The following is a 25,756-nucleotide window of genomic DNA, read 5'->3' on the forward strand; positions in this document are numbered from 1 at the left end:
AACCTCAAATGACCATAGAGCTGACCCAGCATGTTTCTGACAGTGTTAACAGCAATTTAATGATTATGTGTTTTCATGAATTACCAGAATGTTGTATGTGATTACACTTACTGTAGAGGCTTATATATTTTTCTGTTCAAACAGTTTTTGGCAAGCTATTTAGAGGCACAATTCAGACTAGAAATGTATCTGACTTCAAATTGAGGCAGATATGTTTTTCTTTTTTTTTTTCAAACTAGATATTGCTGTTATGTGCATTTTCTATGAGCACTATTTGCTCTTGCACAATAATCAATAATAAGTGAAGCAGACAGGCCCCAGGTGTTGTTGTGGCTGACATTGGACACATGAAACAGACTGTTTTTTCAGGTTCAGTTAAGTGTCCTGTTTTTATAATGTTCATGCTTTTCGAAGGCCTGAACATAGCCCCTTTGAAAGAAGAAGCCAGAATTAAAAGCTTGTGGAAACCTCCGATTATCCCCAATCTAGGTGTACATGTACCGTACCAAGTTACAAAAAACAAATAACTTTGCAATAGTTTAATATCCAAATCCTTATGCCAGTGGATTTCCAATAACCTGAGACGACAATACAGCAGGGCATACTCACAGCATTTAGCCTAACAAGTTACCCTAAAAGAAATTATCTTTAGTTGTGCCTAATTAAATGAACATATATTTACAGTTGAGAGGGATGCTAAAATACAGGAATAAAAATGCCTTATGATGATTGTTTGTGTGTTATTGTATGTGAGACAGCCAGAGTAAAGGTTATGGATGTATTAATGTAGCATTGCCAACAAGCTATTTAACATGTATGTCTACATAACAGCTATAACAGTTAAATGAATGCCATGTGGTCTTTTAAATGAATCCATTAACATTGGAGTATATATATGATCATAGGCTGATGAACCTGTGAGTTTCACATAAACATTGCACACAGGGAGAAGTAGAATATTCCATATTGGGAAGTGTTAATAATGGAGCATTAAAACAAAGAAATGAAGATAAAATAAATCAATGAATAACCAACAAAGCATTCTGGAGGCTGATGGTAATGCCTACAATATAATTACCATCTATTTAGTTAACAACTCAATGTTTCGACTTTCCTTCATGCATTGACGCAGTAGATAAAGAATGCTAGGTACATAACTATTCATTTAATCTGTAGAAGTTAGTGTTCCACTAACAAAACCTGCAACAAGAGCCTTATTTCCAACGTTGTAGCCGTGTTATCTTTGTTGAGGAATTTTCGACAGTGTTGTTTTGCTCTGATAAGAGCAGAATGTACCTTGGAATTACGTCTGAGGGCACATCTGCTTGAAGCCAACCCCACTTGTCTTAATCAAGAGTCTGATAAGTCCTACTGGTTTGGACATTACATTACATTGGTTAGACGCTTTTATCCAAAGCGACTTACATACATTCACACTTGATCATTACCAAGGCTGCTAACATTTCCCTTACTAGAATGCTCTTTTCTCTTTGAAGAGTTTCACACCTGATTTCAAAAGTGAATACAAATATGCTGGATACAGAGTCGCTTTTGTATTATTAACCAAACGTGTGAGAATTCTCTAAAGAGGCTACTATGAATATACTTCTTGAACTGTCAGACTAATGTGACAATAAGCTGGAACATCCTTTTTTACAAGGATAACTTATATTTCTGGGGTAAATCATCAACAAATTATCTTGGTAATGAAGTCAATTGACTTTGTTTTTCTGGTTCTCGACCCAAACCAAATCAGAAATGTGGTGATGATAATCTATGTTACAGAGTTCAACTAGGTGACCAGGATGCCTGTTTCTGAACATGTTGATTGAAGGGTCAGTTCAGTTTTCTGCACCACAAGTTTATTTTTTTGTATTGAACTGATAGAGGTCAGGTAACATTGTTTGTGCTGCTCTAATTAATCAAGAGTACATTTGTGACGGAAGTTGTACAAAAAGTCGTTATGTACTTCTCCATTTCTTGATATCGATTGACACCTTTGAGTTTTAAAGCTTAAAACTAGCCAGTGGATTTGAAAAAAAAATCATTCTTGCTTCTTGAGTGGCATTTATTTTTCTTTGAGTGTGGTGGTTGTACAAAGGTGTTGGTACTTCTTAGTTTAAAAATCTAAATAATATGGTTTTGGATGGTGGACATTTGCTGTTTTCCACTAAAACTTGGTGCAGAAGGAAGACGCACAAAATCTAGTTTCTTCCTGATGAGAAATGTTTTTGCTTTTAATTAAAAAAATAATCTTGATACTGCTGCTGATACATGATAATATCGACTTGAATTTGTCAAACGTCATTCAAAGAACTGTTGAAATTATGTTCTTGTTGATTATCTATCTATTATCTCAGTTTACCAAATGATCTGCTGAATTCATTTAAGATTTTAATGTGGTGTTGTGGATCAATGACATTCATTTGGGACTGTGAGTCTTTCTGATCTGGCAAGTGAGGTCATTCAGGAGCTGAGCTAATTGGGTCTAAATTCACAAATGAAAGGCAAAGGCATTATATTTAGGGCTTTGCGCTAGTGTATGCGACATAGATCTGAGGATTTCAACGTCACGAGACACTGTAGCTGCACAGATTTTCGGGCAGTGTGAATTATTCTATGATGCCTTTGATTGATTTGTTGACCGGCTTTCTGATGTGAATCCAAACATTGATGTCATGGAAAAGGCATCCCCTACTGCCCTAGCTTCTCTCAGCATGCCAAACATACTGCCCTAAGTGATCCTCTCTCTCTCTCTCTCTCTCTCTCTCTCTCTCTCTCTCTCTCTCTCTCTCTCTCTCTCTCTCTCTCTCTCTCTCTCTCTCTCTCTCTCTCTCTCTCTCTCTCTCTCCCATTCCTCATCTCCTGCTCTGTCTGTCCCAAAGCTTTCTGTCTTGTCATCCCTTGTTCATCCATCTCCCCACTGTTTTATTACATTAGAGGGCACTAGTTACTTTAATGGCCACATTGTTATTTTACACACACATTAATCTGCCATTTGTCCACTTGGTTGTTTCCGAGCTTTCAAAACTATGGCACAGGGACAAAACCGAACCACTTCCAGAGGAGCCATGTGAAGCCAGACGGCCTTGGAATAGATGTGAGAGACAAATAATTAGAGAGAGGGATAGACAGGCCTGAGCTATATGCAAGCAATGTAGATAGAAAAATAGAGAGACAAAGGAAAGTGTATCCGTGTGTGGTAGGGTGGGTGGCCGTGGTGGTTGTGTGTCTTGCCAAATGCTGTTACTTGATGTTTTGACATTCTCGTGGCATGCCAGACCAAAGCTGCTTTCTTTGTTCTCCTAGGCGATCTTTATCATCACTGTGTGCCTGTGCTGAGCTTAGGCTGCTACTATCAGTTTATATGAATGAGAACCTAACAGTATGTAGAAACCCTAGCCAAGGCTACTTGGCTTAAACTTCGATCAAAAAGTTGCAAAATGTCTCGTATTTTCTTTAAAATGTCATAATTGATTCCACAATGAGCATATTATCCCTCATTTACTCAAACAAAAAGCAGACTCTCAAGCTCACTCTCTTAGAGGCTTAATCTCATGGCAGAAAAGGCTTTATTACTGTACATAAAAACCTTGTAATTGCTGTAGGGGCTGTGGAAGGGGGAACAGTATACCTGTCATTGATGCCAACCATTTAAACAACAAAAAACAGCAATAAAAGGCTGGCAAGTCCACATCCTGGGTCCCTAACAAAAATGTTAACAAATTGCCTTGATAAAAACTCCCGCCTCGACGTCCTCCTCCTCCTGCTTTCCTTTTACTTCCACCTCATTGTATCCAGCTGCACGTTATGTGGCCATATACAGTAATTTAAACAGTGATTGTTACATGCCAGCATTGTTTTCCTGTGTGAGGCCTTTGGTGAGATTCTTGGGGAATACCGCATCCACCCTGCTGAAAAACAAGACTAGACAAACTATGTGAGCAATGTCCAAACAGGTCATATTACAACAAAACAATAATTTGACAGGATTGGGACAGACATTAAATGAGAAAAAGTCAAATAAGTTTAGTAACAAAAATAAACTTTTGTAATAACAATAATCTTGTAATGTCTTTATTTTCATGTGTTTCTCAAAAGTATTTCGCAGTGGAATGCTATCTCAGTTGGTCATCTTGTCTCGCTGTGTTTTGTGGTTTCCTTGTTGTCATTCTGTTGTTTTTACAGCGGTAACTCTGTTGAAATACTGTAGAAAGCTTACAGTTTTTTTCATAACAAGCTACAAACATTTCTCAATACTAAATTCAATCCCCTGTAGTAGGAAAAACAGTGTATGTGTGTTTTTTCTGAAAATCTTCTATCAAATAACCTTCACAGCAACTGCAATATTTATGGCCTGCTTAATTCAACATAAAAATGACACAAGCTCTTTTTGGAAATTCTGATGTACTGCTCAAGTCTAATTATCATTGATGGCCAAAGTGTATTGGCCTTTTCACAGCATATATTTTGACGTGTCATAGTAGGTAAAGCATAGGTAGTAAAACATTACCAATGGCGCTATTCTATTCAAGTGTCACACACAATTCCAGTACCTTGACACAACACCGGTGTATGTGATCAAACAATAATTTATTTTATAATTGACACTGGTGTTTTTCCTTTGACCTAAGATTCTCACAGTCATAACTACAGTGTAGCTATACACACATGACAATACAAGCCTTGAAACTTCTGTGACATGTCAAAGTCTATATGCCTTTTCAACTGGTAGCTAGATATGACATAATACATAAAATATTAGATAATGCTTGGCTATATGACACAACAGCAAGTTTGGCTAAACAGAAATCAATGTTATTAACCTTTTTTAAATTGTTATGTGTGTCCACAAAAGGGAGGTGTGATTTAGGGAATTCAGAGAACAATACAAGTAGCTCTTGTGTTTTCCTAGGTGTGGTTTATATGGTTGCCATGGTCACAAAGAGTGCTGCAGCAAGTTAAAAGTTCAACCATTATTAAGACAGCAGTGGCAAATAGCACATGCACGTATATGATGTTGGCATTTCTTTCCTTGCCGCTGCCTGCAATAATATCGATGGCTTAATCTGTGCCACCCTTCATCCTTTTTTAGATTCAATATGACCAGTTTCTCCTTGTTCTTGTTCTTATTCAAAAGTACACAGATTGACATTTTCAAAAGGACATCTAAAGGTCATTTGTATTTGTTTCCGAGCCCTACATTACTTGAGATGCCTTACAATTTCTCAGTGTCTCATATCCTAATGTCTTGAACTGTTTGCTGTGTTATCTTATCAAGGTACTGAGTGGTCTTGAAGTCTGTCATATAACCCGAAAAAGTCTGATGTTTGACATTTTCAGAGAGAGGAAACTTTGGCCTTATAGAGTACGTGGAGTCGAGCCGGATGCCCCCTCTGCCACTGTGGAACAGGCTGCACTCATTTTCAGATATATAATTAAATCCCAACATCTTTGGCTCCTTATTGGCAATACATGTTTCTAAAAAAGTATGCAATGTCAGTATATGGGTTTATATGATCATCTAGCAAGATCACCATCTCATCAAGAACATTACCCAGCAAACCTGTGAACATTACACTTTTTAAAGGCTGTGTCAGCATATCCAAAGTGCCAATCATTTGTGGAGTTTTAAGTGTCTTGGTCAAGGGTAAACTTGTAATTGCTTTTAAGCTTTTTCTGTATGTTTCTTTGATCGCTGCTAACACTTCACTTGGGGCTTTCTTCAAATGCTATTTGTTTTTTTCAGATTTACTCTTCATGCAATGGATAGCCGAGGCAGCCACTCTGACTCAAGCTTCGTGTCAGTACGGACATCTTGTCCAATGGTGGATGACAGTCGAGCCGAAGGTACACTCACCTTTCATTTGTTTTCTTCTTGTTCCTCTTCTTTTAATTTCATTTTTGGCACACCTCTTACAAGTTTTAAAACATAATCACAATGTATATACATTGGTACTTACCCACAAGGTTCATCACTAAAATATATTTAAAACGTGTCATTACACCCTTTTATCTAACTAATTTCATATTTGCAAGTCAGACCCACACTTATAATACATATATCCTTTTTTTAGAATCATGTTCTATCTCAACTCATAAAGTAAAATAAACCTCCATCACCAATTTCACATTCGGATTAAATTAACTGGCCCTGTGGAGTTAGCCATACAGTATCACTTCCTTGCTTACAAACTATACACCCCGTATTGTACAGCATTGAACAATGTAGCATTGTTCAATGCTACATTGAACAATGCTACAATGTTCAATGTAGCATTGAACATTGTAGTTCAATGCTACATTAAAAACGTTGATGTGCTGATTTGCTTACCTTGTTTGTGTTAAATATGTTTCCCCCTCTGTTTTTGTGTCTCTCCTATGTCCGTCTCTTACCTCTTCACAGAGATAGCGGACAAGGTCTACAACTTGTATAACGGCTACACAAGTGGCAAGGAGCAGCAGATAGCCTACAACACATTGATGGAGGTTCCTCCTCCACTGTTATACAGAGTCCAGCATCACTACAATTCCCACTACGAAAAGTTTGGAGACTTTGTCTGGCGAAGTGAAGATGAGCTGGGCCCCAGGTGAGAAGATGTGTTTTTAAGCAGGCAAAGAAGATGATTAAAATGTGAAATGTTACAGCTAGTCTGGCTAAAGAGAACTGTTGTTTTCTTGTTGTCTAGAAGAATTCCTTATTTTGTTTCAGTCTGCCACTATCTACCCAAGTGTCCTTGTCATCTTGTTTGATGACGCTGTTATGTTGTGTAGGATTAATTACAGTCACGCTGAGGTTTATTACATAACAAAGGCCAAAGATGTTTGGACTGGTCCTTCCAGTTTCAGACCATTAAGCAATTTTTCATGGCATTGTCTGCACCCCTCTAAGCAGGAGCATTACACAATTTCCCCCTCCTGTTTTCCCACTTTTCAAAGTGCTTTTACTGGAAAGCAAGTGGGCAAGGTCACCATGAAAACTTCGGGTTACAGTCGCTCCTCGCATTACCATGGTGATGCCAAAACAGTGTTTGACAGCCAAGCCAAACGCTACATTTGATAGTCAGCTAACACTAACTCAACTTCAAACTCTATTTCCTCTCCTTTCTCATATAAAATCTCCACAACATGCCAACATGACATCCTTTCAACCATGACCCTCTTAACAGGGACACCCCCATCGATAGTTTGCCATATGAACTGATGCTTAGACGTTACAACAACATGGAGAGCAAGAGAAACTCACTTGCTAACAAAGCTGTGAAGTAGATAACACAAACAATACTTCATAGAAAAAAACAAGTTGTGCAAGTCTGACAAGGAAGTTGGTCCAGCACCATGATGATAGCACATGGGTTCTTAAGTTACGCTCCAATGTTTAGGTTTGTCCACCCCCACTGCCTGGAAGCTCTCCTTTCAAACCATAAATAATATAATAATTGTGGAATAACTTTGGTCTGTAGAAAGATGATGCCTCTCTTTGATTGGTGAAGGGGGGTGGGAGGCACGGGTTGGCCATTGGGACTTAATATGGGGATTGGGGTGGTCAGATATTGTGTTTGTGTGTGGGCAGCAATGAGGAAGGAGGAGGGGGGGCTTTTGGATGAGTGAGCACAGATTATTTACTGCCTCAAGTTGGCAGGGTTGAGCCTCGTTGGGGTAATTTACAAGCAAGCTCTATTGGTGGTGCCTTTTAAAAGGTAGCAGAATGGCCAAGTGAAATGTAAGCAAAGTCCGTTTTCCTCGCGGGCGCTGAGAATCCCAGTAACCCCAAATGTCCAGCAGCATCGTAACATCTGAACACTAGTTATTTTCATAATTATATTGTTCTGTGGACATGCTGTGATGGTTAATGTTGTTTATCTTCACTGTAAACACCACTATTATCTTGTACTGCAATGTACCTTTATATCTCTGCACATCAGTCTCTTTGATTTTCACCCCCGCCAAGGTTTGTTTGTCTGTATGTCGGCAGGATTACAGGAAAACTACTATCCTTATTTTTTATGATATGAACAATGGACGGTTTTTGGTTCACGTTGTGGCTTAAAGACACTTTAAGTCTTGGCTGCGCACGGCTCATACCTCTGATATTGCAAGCAAACATGGAGGTGGCTGAGCCAAAATGGCGTTGGCTCATGCATAACGTGTAAACGGTGTTAACAGTGCTGACAACAGTGGCAGAGCTAACAGTGGTAATGTTGGGGGGAGCCGAGGATGGGCGTTATGCCTACTGTTGCCGCTGTCCTGCCACTGTTGGTTGGCATGATGGTCTCGTGGTAACAGCCATACAGTAAGAGCGCAGAAGAGAGCAGCAGTGATTAGCCAGTTGGACAATAAGGCAGGAGATAACATGTTGACTGGTTACCATCGCAAAGGACTGAAGAGCATGAGAACATACACAGAGGGACTGTGACTTCATTATCTGCTCAAGACATCATTTCTTAATTTACATAGCAAATAGTTGTTGCTGCTTTAGTCATATAGAGTACCTTTAACATTGCAAGTTAGGGTATTTGCATATGTCTGTGCTTTCCCATTGCCCTTTTAGTTTGATGTAGTTACAGTTCTAAGCTTTTATTTGTGTCGTAATCAATTACTTAGAATCCAATTAAAGCCATGTCTTTGACTTAAAAGCTATGGCAACCTGAAAAGTTACACTTTCCTTTTATGTTACATTTGTTGTTAATTTCTTTGCATGTTTTCAGGAATGGAATTACAAGTGTTGTATGTGTCCCTTACTCACATGATGGCAGGCCCCCCTTGATTATGTGTTTGGTAGTCACATCAGAATTTAAGGGAAATGAGAAAATGTTTCACCCTCTTTTCGGCCAATAAGTAAAAAGGATGTCTGTACTGCTTGCTTAACTGAAGACAGATGTTGATGCTCAGCAGACATGGCTTTCAAAACAAATGGAATTGTGCCCTTCTTTGTGTGTGTTTTCCTCATGACCTGACATATGGCTCATTCATGTTTTGCACAGCAGCTTCAGACTCTGGACGTAGAGAACACATTCAAACCTGGTGTAGTGTTCAACAGAATCAGTACCCGAAAATTCTAAATGTATTTGCATGAGCTGGTTTTGACCCAGAGTGGCAGTCCCGTCAGAAATAAAGGAGAAACACTGTTGCAATTCTTTCAATCCTGCTAACATTTATCAAATCAAATCAAATCAAGTTTTATTTATATAGCACATTTATAAATGATTGTTGGTCGAGCCAAAGTGCTGTACATATAATAAAAATAGCCTACAGTAGAGACACTTTACAGCAAATACAACAGCACAGATTGTTCAGAATATCAGTATGAGAAAAACGACACCCTCTGTCCTTAGACCCTCACATCGTACAAGGAAAAACTTCCAGAGAAAACCCATAGTTTAAGGGGAAATGGGAGAAACCTCAGGGAGAGCAACAGAGGAGGGATCCCTCTCCCAGGACGGACACAGACGTGCAATAGATGCCGTGTGTAAATCGAAGAGATAATACATTTTACAGCATATAGACCGAATGTTATTTAAAACAGTGCTTTCGTGCAAAGCCATTGAGGGTGCAACTGAAGGAACAGTGTGATATTTGTTCTTTTTCTTTCTTTCGCTCCTTCTCTATTTGTACTTCTTTGTTGACTTTTTGGCACCAAATGAACCCCCTTGGGGAATTGGTGCAATTACAATTTGTCTTTATCAGGTGCTGAAGTGAATTTAGCAGGACCCCCTTTTTTTTGTCAGCAGCACACAACGCTTACACACAAACATACACCTCCACTCGCATTTCCAAAGTTTGTGTATCTAACTACTTTTATGATTTCACATTTTAAAGATTTTCTTACTTGCTTAAATAATTGTACAGATATTTGTGTTTTCTGTCTTTCTCAATTATGAATATCATCTCAAACTTGAGATGTTATGGTAATGGTTTGAAAATTATTATATATACGTGATGATGTTGATCTTAGATATGTTTGTCTTGTCTTCTCCTTCAATAGAAAAGCCAACCTGATACTACATAGGGCGGAGAAGATTAGCAACTACTGCCGGTCCCTCCTGCGCAGCACCAACATCCGGAGCCGCACCGACACCATGCCGTATGTCTACTGCAGGAGTGAAGAGGGGCAACCTCCCAGTAACACGTGGCATGGCTCTTTACATGAAAGTCGCACTTCATGCATGGAAAAGTTAATATCTGTGCAGCGTAACACATACAGCAACACCAAGCTCCGATGAGACAGGAGTTTGTAGAAGGCGGCGGTGCATCTTTGTCTGTTTGTTGCTTCAAAATGACGTCAAAAATGGATGCAACTCCTCACCCAGTCTGCAGCAGTGGTCTCTCACGGGACTGATGGATTTTCCAAAACCATGATAGCCCAAAAAAAACTCAGTTCACTGGACATTGTGTTAAAGCTACACAAAAAAACATTTTTGTGTGGCCTACTTTTAATAGAAGACTGAGGATAAAAAAAGAACTGGAGTGAAAATATTTCTGCAAAATGGCCGTGATCGCACATATCAATGAGAGTTGTAGTCTGAACATGTAAAATAGAATTCAGCCAAGAGAAAAACTGGTTGGCTTAAATACTTTGAATGTAATATTGTAGTTCCTTTTGTTGGTGCTTTGAAGCTTTCTTGGAACACTTAAAAGAGAAAAAAGTTAAAAAAATATATTAGCATAACTTATTTGCCTTTACTGTTATAATTTGAAAGGAGAAACCGAAATGTGTTAAGCCATTTAAAAATCACTTTCTTATGTTCTAGTTCCCATTAAGTAAAAAAAATAAAGCATTTTTTTATGAATGTGAAATAAGTAAGTGAGAAACTATGTACTAAGTCTTGTATTACTTTTGATAGATTCAATTGAAATAGCAAGGCTTTGTGTGGGAACTATATTGATCAATAGGCTACTATAAGCCTGTTTAAATTATGCAAAGACATGGAGGGTGGCATTTGAAAATCATATTCAGTTATAGGTATTTTAGTTAATACTTTTAATCCAGAAATCTAGAAATCACCTATATTATTAATACTACAGTACCCAAAATGAATACTATGGACAATTACATTTTTTAATTGTTTTCATAGACTAGAAACAAACGTGAACAAAGTGGATTATGCACCCTGAACAAAATATACAATGCATTATCCACGCTGAAGTAAATGTTTCACATACTTCGTGGGTATTAGTATGTAACAAAATAAAATATACTGCAAAGAAAAATAAATCAGTTGCTATGGTAAGACTTGCAAGATTACAGAACATCACAGAAACAGTTTTAGGTGCCCAAAAGTTTGTGTTGAACAAACTCTAAAAGGTACTCCCAAATAATTTGTAAATATTAGTGATTGTAGGGGTTTTCTTTGGTCCATTTATACCTCTTATATTTCAGCCCAATGTCATATCTTCAAAGCCATGGATATTGTTTTAATTAAGATAAACAATGCCTTTTTTCAATATTTACATCTCATGTTATGTAAATTGTAATAATAAAGTATTATTATGTACATTTTTGAATTGTAAAAAAAGACATCTGTATTATTATGTGGCTTTGATTGTCTTTTTCTGAAGAATGTGATATTAAAAATGTATATTGAATCAGAAGATTTTTCTTTCATCCCCACAATGGAGTAAAACTATTATTTGGATTTTAAAATGTCTTATTTAAGATCAGTGTCAAGTTGTGTGATCAAGACGTCTTTGAACCTTTCCCCATTTTCATGAATATCACTAAATACAAAAAAGGTTTGTCGAATATATAATAATATATCTGTCATAGATTTATTTTCACTTTAAACTTTGTCAGTAAAATTAGAAAGTCAAAGTATAATATGTATAACAATATTAGAAAAAAGTCATAAGATAGTGTATCTAAAATACCATGTCGAAAAACATGTTGAAAATATGAGAAAATAAAACGAGTAGAATGTCTAAAAAAAAAGTCCTAGTATAGTATAAGGAATATAAATTTAAAAAAAGGACATAGTATGTCGAAAACATTTTAAAAAACGATAAAGTATCGTATGTCGGAAAAACTAATCGTAGGTTATAACGAAAATATTTTCAAAAATCGACATATTACTTCGATAATATTAGAAAAAATGGCATAAGATAGGATGCCGCAAAAAGTCGTAGTATAGGAAGTGGAAAACATAATTTAAAAAAAGACAGTACAGTATGCAGAAAAATATAGTTTGTCGAAAAACTTGAGAAATAAACAACATAGTATATATAGTATGTTGAAAATATTAATTAAAACTCCTTACTACAGTATGTCGAAAAAAGCTGTCAAAGATATAAAAAAGGACAACAGTATAATATCTCACAGTATAGTTTGTTGAAAATATAAGAAAAAAACAATATAATATATTGTCCAGAAAGATGTGTAGTATAGTATGTCGAAAGCCACTGATTTTTGTTATGCCTTGATTTTCAACATACGGTTTATCTTTTTTAATTCATATATTTTTTAGAATAGTTTAACTATCTGATGGATTGCCACAAGTGGTACATAGTACCACCACTTGGCCAATACAACACCAACACGTAGCAGTATAGAGAATAATCTGGTGTTGACTTCAATGATCTGTCTTGTTAAGAGGTCTAACTTAATGACGACAAGGTGATCAACTGATGTGGTGCACGTGACCCATGTGACCTGCCTGAACAAGCCCTCTGCCGGGAGAAGTCCTTTGAGTATTGCACTGTATCACAGCAATATGTGGATGGATTTGCATGATGGCAAAAATAAGTCTCAGATAAAAATAACTGTTATCCGATTTTATTTAGAAATTGCAGAATGCATTGCAATTGTGTGATTTCCAAGGATTTACCCAATTTACCAGATGATCAAGCTGGAAAATATTTACATTGAGCACGGGAGGAAATCAGTCAGCGAACTAATAGACAGCCATCCCCTATGAATTACTCTAATTTATATCATTAACTAAAGGTGGCTATGCTTCTCTGAATGTGAGCTGCTGGGAAGCATTTTCTTTTTCCAGCTCCCTCAACAAACTATTCCTTTAAGCTCAGATCCAGTTTCTTTCCAGTCATGCAACATTAACTGCACTTTCAAAATCAGTAGTTTGATGTTCATTCTCACAAAATATGCCATTAACGTCATTGGTGTGCCAGGAACAGCAGTCAAATTGCAATGTATCAATGGAGGCTTAAAGAATGAGCTTCTCTTTTTAACCCACCTCAGCATTTTTTTTCTGCATTTTGAAAAGGTCACTCACTTTATTTTGTCTAGTTAGTAAACTCTAGTAGTCTAGTAGAAAGATACTCCTAAGATGCACAGAAGAGTTAAAAAGTCCAATATAAAGCATACCACAAATGAACTTGGACACAATTGATGATAATACAATTTAACTTTCAAATAACTCACAACACTCATCAAGCTTTTGTTCACTTTAACCAGTGTTTTATTTCTACACAATAAATGACAGCAAAATGAACATCATACTCATCTTTATGACTCTTCCTTATGAAAATATAGTACACATCAGACATGTTTTGCCATGTACCAGAGCACCAAAAATATATATAATTGCAACTGTGAAAACAGAGAGAAACATAAACGGAAACATAAAAGTCCAATCTGTTGTATATGTGCCTGAAAAAGTGCATACTGTGTAAGAACCAAAGAGAGAGGAGGCCATCAGAGGGAGGGATGGACTACTGAGTCCGATGGCTACCTTTACAGTGTTGGTGAAACTCTCAGCAAACACAAAGGCATTGGGATAAGACCGGAAGGAATACAGTATGGAGTTTGAAATGAAAGCTGTTTAAGACGAATTGAAAATGAACTTCTCATTGCATAACAAAGATCAGCCAGTTTGATTATAAAGATCAATTTCAACAGACTCCTAAGACCCAGAAATGACCATTATGATTTTATTCATCTTGACAACAAATAAATATTTCATGACACAATGGATAAATTCATGGTTTAGACAACTGACAACAGTGCGTGTACTAAGCCATTATGAACAAATAAATGTCGACAGCGAGTGGTGTGGTAAAGCATCACAGGTCTTTTTTTTTTCTTTTTTTTCTGTCTTGCAGGTGATACTTTGACACAATGCACAACATATTAACGGTTCATCTCTTTGTATAATAGTTATGATAAAAATCAATCCAAGAGCTACTCTCAAACAGTTAGTACATGGTTTGCAAATACAATCATCATATAATAGTATTATTTACATCTTAAAATATATTTGTTGAGCAATCGGGTACGAAACATCGCAGTAATACCACTAGATATCCACGTAATATGTAAATACACTTTTTTTTGTACTTTCCATTTAGAAAAAGGACAATTTACCTTTTTTATTTATTTATTGAGGGATTAGGAAACATACATAAGTGGACCATTCTATAACCAGAGGCCTGTGAGAGGTACTTCATGTGTTACAATACACAAAGAAAATGTCTTACAACAAGATGGCACATCAGTATTTTTCTCCACAATGTGAGCAAAAATATGAAGACTTCAGACACTCTTTCTTACACTCCCCAACACTTTGTAATTACTTAGACAGTACAAAGCTTCTACCATTTTTAGACAAGCAATACGACATCCCGGTGTTAAATTAGAAACAAAGGAGTGACTGTTGGTGAGAAATGTGGAGAGGTATCAAAGCCTGTCTAAAAAAGACTGCTATACAAATCACATTATGTGATAAGTATTTGCTCTAGGTGAGGAAAACTGTGGTCCTTTAGCCTAACTTCAAAAGGCTCTGTAAGCCGGGCAAACATCCTCTCTGATTTTCACAGGGCCAGCGTGACCCTAGCAGACCTGTGCAGGCATACCTGACAGTGACAGATGAGGCAGTGTGTTGAGCAGTCGGGAGGTGGAGTGGTGAGGGGGGGGGGGGTGTTAGGAGTCCCAGAAAGGGATGGCTGCCACCCCCAGGAGAAACTCTGACTCATTGTCCTCGGCTTGTTGCCAGTCAGCCCCCGCCACCCCTGGCCCAGGGGCAGCCTCTGTGAGTACACATTTTCACACCTGGACAAATAGCTAGACAGGCCAGGAAAAGAAGCCCACACATCCCTACCTCTCTCCCTGCACACCTTCTACTTTTCCTGCCATCCAAGAACACTCTCAGGGGGCACCATCGCCTGCCTTCTGCCCTCCATTCCCTTCAGTTTTGTCCCCTCTCTTTGTAATTGCTACTGTCCTCTTCTGGCTCTGAATGCATATTCCTTGTTCCTTACACGTGTCCCTTGAAACATCATTTGCTATATTATGGATTTATGTATTTGACCATTGTATAATTGGTTCTTTTTCACACCACTTGTATGGCTAATGTGTGTATTTAAAAAAATAAGTAGATAAAGAAAAAGAAAATAAACTTTACATTCTGGTTTGAAAGGAATATAGAATACACTGCACTCAGGAACATAACACATGTGGTGAATGCTCATTGGATGTAAGCAGATTTAATCTAAGCCAGTGAGACAGAACTTTGTGAAGGAATATGTATATCTGATCAATGCTTGACAGCAATGATCACAACAGAGCCAAAATGACAGTTTTTAATCACAACCTATAATGTGTCTGTTTATAAGCACAACGTAAAAAATAACTTACATGGACATTAAATATAACTTAAAAAAGTATAACACTCTCAATAAATAGTTCTACTATTTACACCATTGTTATGAGACGCAAAAAGGTCACTAAAATACCAAAAATATAGAAGCAGCAAACATTACAGGCATGAGGTACAGCAAGGGATCCTGTGATGACTACAGTAGAGAGGTGATGTCCTCATCCAATGCGTAATCTTTTACTTCCTTCCATGAATATCTTGGTTAGCTATGGCTTAAGGGTACCTTCTGCATTATTAGGAATATAATTGTTCAAGTTGATATGCAGTCACATTCTGTAGCTGTTTTGATCAAGATAACAATCAGTTGTTTTGGTATCCAGACATTGACTAATGATACAAGCAATTGTTGAGGAGGATATTTCTTAGTTAGTCAAAGTATGTAGATGCAACAATAGGTTGTGAACTATGTGTGTCTGATGAAGGGAAAGATCCAATGTGAGGTTTCGGATTCATCCATTTACAAGGTTAAAATGGTGACCCTTAATGAACCAGTGTATGCATGTACTGCATGTCATTGGCGTAGTGTAGTGACTGCAGGTCAGTCTTTCCCCACTGTTAATAGTTGTATGTAAAGCAGCAGTATCTGGAGTACTAGTATTACATATAACTTGATAATATCAACATAATACATCTTTTATTTTATTTTACCAAGGCTATATAATGTATGTTAAGATATAAAGTGTTAAATGCAAGCTTAGTAGACAATGTAGCCTTGACAATGTCTTTAGAAGGTTTCATATTTCATAAAAGTTACAATGAATTCCTTCATTTAAGCTTTTCCTTCCCCTTTGACATCACTTGGTTTCTCTGCCAAAATGTACACTTTCAACATAAGATGATGTACTACACACACTAATAAGGGAAAAACAAAAGGCATACTAATTATGTCTAGCTAGACCATAAATAACCTTCTAAACTTAATGTGTTGATATGTTCCCTACTATATATATCTCTTTTTTATCTTAGATTTTTTTTGGGGGGGGTCTTAATGGCTGGATGGATGGTTTGATGGATAGAAACATAATTTGTAGTGACAAAACCTCCCTACTTCTTTGACAACCTCTACTACAAAGTCAGTTTGGAGAGGAGCATCTATAATCAGATAATAAAAAAAACTAATGACAGGTAAGCTAATAGCAACACAGGGAGTCAAAAGACAGAAAATCATAACATACAGTTTGTCTCAGATCACCATTCTGACAATAGCAGCTTCTAAACATTTTCAAAAGATATATGTTTTCTTCTTACATAGAAAAACTAAAAAAGTGCAGTAACTGAGGTCAATAATAGAAACACTGATTAAATATGACATTTTGTAAAAATGAAATACATGAAAACAAAAAAAAGAATATTTTTCCACCCTCCTGTCAATCAAGAACATATAGTAATATTTACATGATATATTTTTTGTTTATTTTCTTTGTATTTGGTGGAAAATAATACCTTCACACTTTTGCTGCATTTGGTGGTATTTTCTTAGTTCTTAACTACATTGGATTTAAAATTACATGAAATCTGGCTTACATTGCCACTTGTACATTTTGTTGTCTACAATGATTTATGAGAATGATCTGAAATGCTATAGCAGCCTAATATGAGTCAGAGGGACTGTGCCATTGGCCTAAATAACATGAAAAGTCACAATCGTGCTGAATGTAACCCTGACAATGGTTGCAGCCTAATAAGAGCAGCAACATGTGGACCAATATGCCAAGCAGCCTTCATTATCAAATGTGTATGAGAAAAAACTAGTGTAGCCTTCATGTGTCTGGAATGAGGAATAACAAAATACAAGGCTATTGTAGCAGCCACATGATCTAAAGAAGTTAATTGGTGGGGACGGACTGAGTTCACAATACTGACAAGTGCTGATCAGAACAACAGAATGTACTTTTTACTGCAGCGATAAACAAGGTTTAAATGAATTACTTAAACACTGGACCCAGCAGAGAATCTTAGGGACCTTTGATCATATTGTGACTGCAAATGCTGTGTTGACATATACATCCAAATGTCATTTTCATGAATTGCATTGTTGCATTGTTGACTGCTGAGAGTCCAACACTACTGGGAGGGGAGAGAATGAGAAATGTGTGTGCACGTGTTTGAATGTCAGATGAGGTCTCCTTCCACCTATTCTCATTCTCACTAAGAGCCAGGACCTATTTCCAGCCCTTCAGTTCTTCCTCTTGTGTGACTGTGCAGTACTGTGTTATCAAAAAGGCTGAAGACTTCTGACAAGCATTGAATACATTCCAAACAGGCTGGGATGATTTTATCTTCAGTTTGAACATTTTTGATTTGGTGCTTGAGGTAACAAAGTTCTGATCAAGCGCCATGAGGGAAGAGTTAAAACTGAAACTAAAATCAACCCAAACCGAAGTGAGGTATTAACGATGACATTCTTTAAGTCGTGGTCAATGTATTTTTTCTTGGGCGATAGGGGTTAAAAGGAAATGACAAGTGAGGTTCTGGGGTTTTTTAAAGTTCTTAGTGCATTTCATGTGGTGTTGTCGACATGTATTCTATGAAAGTATCATGAACCGACATGCACGTGTAAATGAATGCTTTAAAGAGGTACTGTAAGCAGCAAGGCAGACAATGCTGTCTAACCCCATTAGATATTATGATGTGAAGATGGCAAGTAGCAGCAAACACAGTAGCAGAAGCCATGCTAAACATGTTTTAATTATGCATTCAGGATTTTGCTCTAAATATAAAATATTCTTAGGAAATAATGTTATATAAGTTGGCATTTTTTGTGTGTGTGTTTGTGCCTTTTAATCTGGCTTTTGTGTTGAATATGTGGCTTGAAACTCAATAATATGGCTGTCTCATTCCCCACCAAGCTAGGAATAACCTCTACTGTAAAGGGCATATAGATACAAAGTGACTGACCAGTTTGAAACCAGGAATGATATACGCACACACTTCTAGCCCCTCCGAAAAGGTGTTGAACATGCCTGTAAAGTGTCTGAGGAATATTTTTTAACATCTGTCTTTTGATTTCCTTCATATTTGCAAAACAGGGAGCCAACATCAACACGATCCCTCACTTGCACATTTTGATTTACCTTTGGTTCAATCATGTGATTGTAAGGCAAGGTCACTAAAATAGACACTGAAGCCAGCACAAAACTCAACAAAAGGCATGCTACCTAGGCTTGGTTACATTTTTGTTTAGGTTTTTTTTCTCCTTGCTGTATACGTTTTTTTAATTTTTTTTATGATGATATAGCAGGGTTACTTTCCTTTGAGCTGAGAAATGAAGTTTCTGTGGAGTCTCATGATTCCCATCCTCTATTCTTGATCTTGGTCTGTGATGTGGAGGAGGCATTTCAGCTGGTCGGGGTTGCAGTATGGATGGAGAGGTATGCCTGTTAAGCAGCATGTGCAGGAAATTGGAGGCTGAGAGAAGGATGAAGAAGGGGTCTGCCTCGGCCACTCAGGCTGTGTTGTGTTGCAGCAAGGGTACGATGGTGAACTGAGGTCCCTGCTCAGGTTGGTCACCCCAGAGAATGCACATGTTCCTCCTTTCTGTTCTCCATAGCATTCAAATCCCGACAGGAGCACTCATCCCGGATGTCACAGGACATGGGGAATGGAATCACCTGAGTGGGAGAGAAAATCAAAAATATGTCATTTAAAGAAATACAAAATATTTCTGATCTTCCATTGCAGTGGTAAAACCTCAAAAACAAAGTGGTTCATGTTAGGGGAAGGACATGGTTTTGGAAAGAAATCACAATTTGTTAAGGTTGGGGATAACTTGGTGGTTTAGATTGCGATATTGAGAAAATAACTTTGTCAACATTGTTGTGTATAGCGGCCTCCCTGGTTGGTCCAAAATATGGTTTACTGATCAATCAATGTCTATGGATTTTGTTACTCCATATTAATGTCACTTGACTTATTTATTTGTTCCCATCATAAATAATACGACCATAAGAAACCTTTGTCACATGAACATAAATATGTAATTGTATTGGCTCTGTATGGGCCTAGTCTCGATCAGTTGTCTCAATGTACCAAACTGCCATGTGATCAATGTATGTGTTCATTAAATAATTATTTAACCATGCTGTTTTAATTATATAATATGTTTCAGGGGACCTGCACATCACCTACCTTACCTGATCTGTCAGATTTCCCACACACAAACACATCCAACCACCCACACACACACACACACACACACACATACCATGTATACATCACTTCAGGGGACATTACATTGACTTACATGCATTTCCTGGAGACTTATCCTAACCTTAACCATAACCAACACATGCCTAACCCTAACCCTTACCCTTACCCTAACCCTAACCCTAATCCTAAACCTAACCAAGTCTTCACCCTAAAATTAATGATTCCCCTCATGGGGACCTCCAATTTGTCCCCATAAGGGAAGCCAGTCCCCACACTTGACTATGTAAACAGATTTAGGTCCCCACAAGTATAGTAATGCTAGACCACACACACACGTTCCTTTTCTTTTTCGCTCTCCTTGTAGTTGATGTACACCAGATTTTTGCAAATATCAAACAGGTTTGAAATTGAATCAGCGTGCTTTTCGTTAGGCCGTTTGTCTAATTTGTAATGGGTTGTGTTCCTAAACTGAGAGCTAAACTGTCAGGTAATAAACCATTCATAGTGGTGCTTATTCATAGGCATTCATTTAGAATAACCAAAGATTTAAAAAAAAAGTTATGATGGAAGTGCGCAGTTACAAGAAAATATTGGCCATCCAATGGCAATGGTATGGTATACATGTATGTGAAACTGTCCTGAACTGTTTATCTAAAGTCCTAGTGCAAACTTCTTTGTAGCATTTCGTTTTTATTAAGCACATTATATATCACAATCTCAAAATATTAGAGAAATTGATCTCCCAGTTTCCCTGATAGTCAGATGTCAAAGTGTTATACTGTAGGAGAAAATAGCACCGGAAGATCACTGGCCCTCGTCCCATGGAGCTTGACGTCATTGGATAACGTTGGCAATGCGTCACCAGCACCAGCTGTTGCAGCCTTGTCTGCTTTCCTCTCGGGGGGCCTGCTTCAGCTGTTTGGGTACACAAAATGTGTCCAGGCCAAACAAGGAACACATGTGATCCAAGGCAGGCAGGCAGGCAGAAGACCAAGGGCATGTCTGCTGTTGTGTCCTGTTGGCTTATCAGATCAATCTGTGGGCGCCTGCGGTGTCTCTTTTTGTTGTTAAAGCTGAGTGGTATTGCCTTTTTTGCACAATGGATCTTTGTATACAAAGTAAATGTGCCAACAATACTGGCCACTCTTACCAACACAGCCACTTGGTTGACAGTGTGCCTCATGTCAGAGAGCTATTAGTTCAAAGCTATTAGTGAAAGCTTACTTGCTGATGTGGGAGGAGTCCATTCCAGGGGGGGGGGGGGGTCATGGAGGTTATTATCTGAATATGAAGTAGATGCTGTATGATTACCCAGACTACTAGTGTAATGCCATCAAACAAATTGCCTCATAAGCTAATACTATCTGGGAGGGTTATTCAGGTAATTACTAAATGCATTAGCATTAGAATGAGAAAGAAAGGAGAATTTCCCATCCACTAAAAGATGCATCCATAACGATAGTGTCTTTATTGCATATCCATCCACGTCAAATGTTTAGCTTTGAAGCTGACTGCCTTCCTGATTGAATTGCTAAGCACATAAATGAAAAATTCATCTTGTTATTCTAAATCGTAATGAAAGCCTAATTTCATTTCCTCAGATAAAAATACACATACTTTTAATAAACAATCTTTTGATGGAGATTCACATTTCCCTGTGCCTTGAGGTTAAGTATCCACTACAAAATAATTCTGACCGCCAATGAACCAGTTCCTTAAAAACCTTACAATAATAGAAGATTAAGGGAAACATATATAGAAAAGTAAAGATGAGCTGCTGATAATGAATCTTTCTTTTAAAGTCTGTTTCTCCCCAAAAATATTGTTCAACTCCCGATTGCTGTGTTGCAAATGAAAGAAAAATTGTAAAAATGATTTTAAGTCATTCATACGACTTTGTTTTAGTCAAGACAAAACTTTGTCATGGTATTAGTCACTTTTTGCTTTGTAAAATGTTATAGTCTGTGGTTAACGCAACACAGAGAAATCACCACCTGTAGTTTGTGAGAGTCAAGGATTTGTTGACAGCAGGTCCGGGGAATGACATGTGGGAGCATGCTAGTCACTGAGGAGCAGTGACGCAGGCTCCCTTTTGAAATGGGGTATTAAATAAGTTGTTTGTGTGGGGGGGGGGGGGGGGGTGTTCCTAATGCGAGGGCCAGGTGGGCAGTGCCCAGACTCCTCTGAGAAAATGAGGCCTACACGTGACGACTTTACAAGCCGAGGGCCGGACACTCTTCAGAAACAGCTGCACGAACAGTGTTTCCTCTGTGGCATTTTGAAGCCAATAATACGGGGCTCCTAGTTCCCACCTGACTAAGTAAACAATTTTTAATTTTGTATTTAAGAAAAGGTAGACTACTTATTACTGCAAGAGCAGCTGGTGGTAGGGACCTCATGAGGGATGAGATATATCTCAAATATGAATGTACATTAAATCAGTGTTGTCAGTAATGAGATGAAGGTATTCAAATCAGTGTTACATTTTAATGGCTTTTATTGACAGTTAATTTAAGTTTAGAAGACAATATTTGCAGTGTTGACCCTATCTTGCAGTGTTGACACTATCTTTTAGTTTCACATGTTTGCCTTGTTTCCTTTAGATTCTCTTCTCCACTTTACCTTGCTCTCTCTTATAGGTCCCTACCCTTCCCGCTGCACCTCAGTTCCCTTCCAAAACTGCTTCTGTTTATCTCTCTATCTAGAGAATGATGGTGGGTGGCACATTTGACATGATTTCCTTTGACCTTGACCTTCAGGGTGGATGGGCCAGCTGCCACATCTGGCCCTGACTTGAGGGTTCTCTCAGGATGGCTGGGACTGGCTGGGACTGGCTGGCCTTGTGGGCCTGGGGGCCCTCATGCTGCCCAATGTCCCAGGGCTAGAGGAGGGCTGGGGGAGGACACCCACTAACAGCAACATGAAAGCCCATGTGAAGAACGCAGACCTTGTCAGAGCCCCATCCTTCCATCTCAGGAACAGGTCAAAATAACACAGAGTTCCTCTCATTACTGTGTGTGCAGTATGTGCGTGTCAGCCTATGCTTAAAGGAAAGAAGGTGTGTAAGGGGCACAGGCCTGGGGAGAGGGGAACTGGCTGGGTTTTTGGAGCAACTTACCACTTAATGGTAGCCAGTAATTTATCTACCTAACTAATGCAAGCAAAACAAGGTAAATCATCTGACAACTTATCTGTGTTTAAAAAAGAAAGTTTGAAAATGTACATCTTATGCAAACTTGTATTTTGGATCACTTATTTTTCACTGGAAAAGACTTCCAACAGCTAAACAGCTGAGAACATCAAATTGATGATAATAGCTGAAGCAGTTAACTGTGTTTTACCTGGCTGTGTTTTGTGACTTACTGCTTCCTCTTGTCAACAGGAAATGTGTTAGGAACAACTATCTTCTCAGGGATGACAGAGATATGTGTATGTTTATATTTAACCCTTAGCAGACAAACTCGAGTTTGACTGAGATTAGCAGTGTACAAATGATTTGATAAATAACTGATACACACTATTTACTCAATGCCAAAGCCGAGTTCCTGTTTCTTGCTTATTAAAGGAAAGAACGTTATCCCTGAAGATAGCTGCAGCTTCGGCTCAAGCTAACTAAAGGTAGACCAAACTCTATATGTTCAAGTTCGAAAATTCTAATAAATCTGTCACTGAACCACTGTGACATCTGACAGAAAAGCAATAGTCTCAGGAAATTGTTTTAAAAGGTTGAACAGACGTGTAAATGGGAGAAAAGGAAAGAAACACAGCAAGAATATAGAGTTTAATAGATACAATTAGGATAAGGAACCAGCAAATAAGAGAAAAACTACCACATAAGTTAGTTTATCAAAATAAGTGCGAGCACTTGGCATCAGCAAACAGCCAAAACCACTAAAACCGTTGGGAGTATGTCCCTCCTGTTGTGTAACTACCTTTGCTCAGCTGTGTTGAAAAGCCCTGCACCTCCCTCCACACTACCCTTCTCCCCCTCCCTCAGATACATGTTGTCCCCATGTATTTTCTACCCTCAGCCCACACAGACACAGAACATTTGGGAATAAAGGAAGCTATGGCATGCTGCTGCTGCTGATTTTTTATATTTGTTTATATTTGCCATTACCATTACAATTGAAAAAGTTACTAAAGTAAGTAAAGGGTAAGAAAGCAACCTTTTTCTCCCCTCTAACGGCCCTGGCAGAGAGTTGGCCACTGGAAAAAAGTCAACTTAGTTGCCCTCAGACATTAAAAAAACAAAGAGCTGTTGCTGGCATGTACTTTTGGCATCCTGTTATGCGATGTTATCTATGTGAGTCACCAACAGACACAGAGGTTAAATGGTCAGCTATGGTTATCACGGACCATCAGCTCAGACACAAACACCAATTGCGACACATCGCAAGTCACATATTGAGCATACTTGTGCCAGACTGAGAGTTGTAAACTGTAGAGAGGGACAAGGAAGGATCGGAGCACCCCACCTCCAACGCAGGCAGAAAAACCTACAGGCACATTTAGAAAAAGTTGTTTCAGAGAGGCTAAGCTGTAAAACGATATAATCGGTGCCCTCTGCGTATGCTTCCAGCATCCAAGAAAGGAATTCCGTCCAAACGGTGGGGGCTACAAAAAGGGTTTTGCTCAGAAAACTCTCAGAGAGGCATACTCCATACCCTTGCCTCCTCTCCTCCCTGCCTCTCCAAATTCAGCCAGCAGCTTGCAGCTATTAAGGGGAGATCCTGTGGTGACCTTACGTGCAGTCTTTGCACCTTCAAAGCTCCTGGGGTGGAATAATACACAGCTAGTCATCCAGAACTCCTTAATACACAAATCTCTACCAAAATAAAAGAGGAGAGCAGCATTAGCTGGGAAAGGAAGTAAAAGTAAAATAACAAATGAGTACTATTGCTATTCAAAATGCTGCTCCTCTTTCTCAGAGTTATTCAGTTGTTATGTCATCATTAACCTCTAAATTGAAGAGAACAAACAGAAGAGGAGAAACAGGAGGAACCAGGAACATTTCAATAGCTGATAATTACAAAATGTCTCCTATTACAGGTTGTTTTGAAAGAGTAGAAATTGCCCAATTGATGGATCTGGAAGAAATGTAATACATTCCAGGAATTATGATTTTTAATATTGGACCTTTGAATCATTTAAGATTTGAAAAGCAGGACGTTTGTTGTTAGGAAATATAATAATGAACAGTCATGCAACTGCTGTAAAAAAGTGAAGCATCCTTTACTATGGAGGGGCTAGCAGATGTTTTCATCAGCGTCTTTTATACCTTCCATCAGAAGACAAAATACATAATAGATGTATGAACATAGAGTCACACAATTAGAAGAGACAGCTAAGGATTTTAACATGTTGACTATAAAAAGTGCAATCCATGACGACGATAGGCATAGATGCAAAATGTTGTATGTCAGAGGACAAATGAGGTGTGTCTGTGTGTGTGAGTTATGTCGTAGTATTCTTCTCACATGTTGTGTCACAACACACTGGGGACAACAACACTGAGCAAGACTCCCACTGAGTCACCAGACCTCTCGTTAACAACACCAGTGGCTTCTGTGTCTGTTCATGTGCTGCATGCTTGTGTGTGTTTGTGAGAGTGTGAGAGGGACTGGAGTGAGTGAGCATAACTGAGATAATGTGAATGAGATTAATAGTGAATGGGTAGGAGAAAGACTGAATGAGAATGTGTGTGTGAATGACAGGATAAGGGGGGAACAAAGAGAGAGGTTTACATGGGTCTTTTGTTGTTTAATGTTGTGTTATAAGGGACAACCATCTAAAACTATTGCAGTCCAATACAATAGAGTGCGGCCGGAATAAGGAATAACTCAATGTGCTTTTTGAATGCAATTTTTTGCTAGATGGACTAGTGTTTTGTTTAATGAATTTGAGTAGTCTCATTTAGTATAATAAGAGACTGTGGTTAACATTCTAACAATCTTAAGATATTTTTAGCGCTGTGTTCCTGGATCCTAATGAGT

General features: G+C 38.2%; 2 protein-coding genes across 4 annotated transcripts in view; one reads left to right on the forward strand and one right to left on the reverse strand.

Moving 5' to 3' along the window:
• LOC117538710 (astrotactin-2-like) overlaps window positions 1-11,530 on the forward strand; it is a 347,089-nt gene extending 335,559 nt beyond the window's left edge. For both annotated transcript variants that reach the window (XM_034204612.1, XM_034204619.1), the window contains 3 exons: window positions 5,750-5,850; window positions 6,407-6,590; window positions 9,986-11,530. In XM_034204612.1, the coding sequence (XP_034060503.1) occupies window positions 5,750-5,850; window positions 6,407-6,590; window positions 9,986-10,223 (523 nt within the window). In that variant the 3' untranslated portion in view covers window positions 10,224-11,530. The remainder of the gene's footprint in view (window positions 1-5,749; window positions 5,851-6,406; window positions 6,591-9,985) is intronic.
• Window positions 11,531-13,392: 1,862 nt separating this feature from the next.
• pappaa (pregnancy-associated plasma protein A, pappalysin 1a) overlaps window positions 13,393-25,756 on the reverse strand; it is a 100,450-nt gene continuing 88,086 nt past the window's right edge. For both annotated transcript variants that reach the window (XM_034205062.1, XM_034205052.1), the window contains exon 22: window positions 13,393-19,222. In XM_034205062.1, the coding sequence (XP_034060953.1) occupies window positions 19,118-19,222 (105 nt within the window). In that variant the 3' untranslated portion in view covers window positions 13,393-19,117. The remainder of the gene's footprint in view (window positions 19,223-25,756) is intronic.

The sequence above is a fragment of the Gymnodraco acuticeps genome, unplaced genomic scaffold (assembly GCF_902827175.1).
Source record: "Gymnodraco acuticeps unplaced genomic scaffold, fGymAcu1.1, whole genome shotgun sequence".
In the NCBI taxonomy this organism is placed as follows: Eukaryota; Metazoa; Chordata; class Actinopteri; order Perciformes; family Bathydraconidae; genus Gymnodraco; species Gymnodraco acuticeps.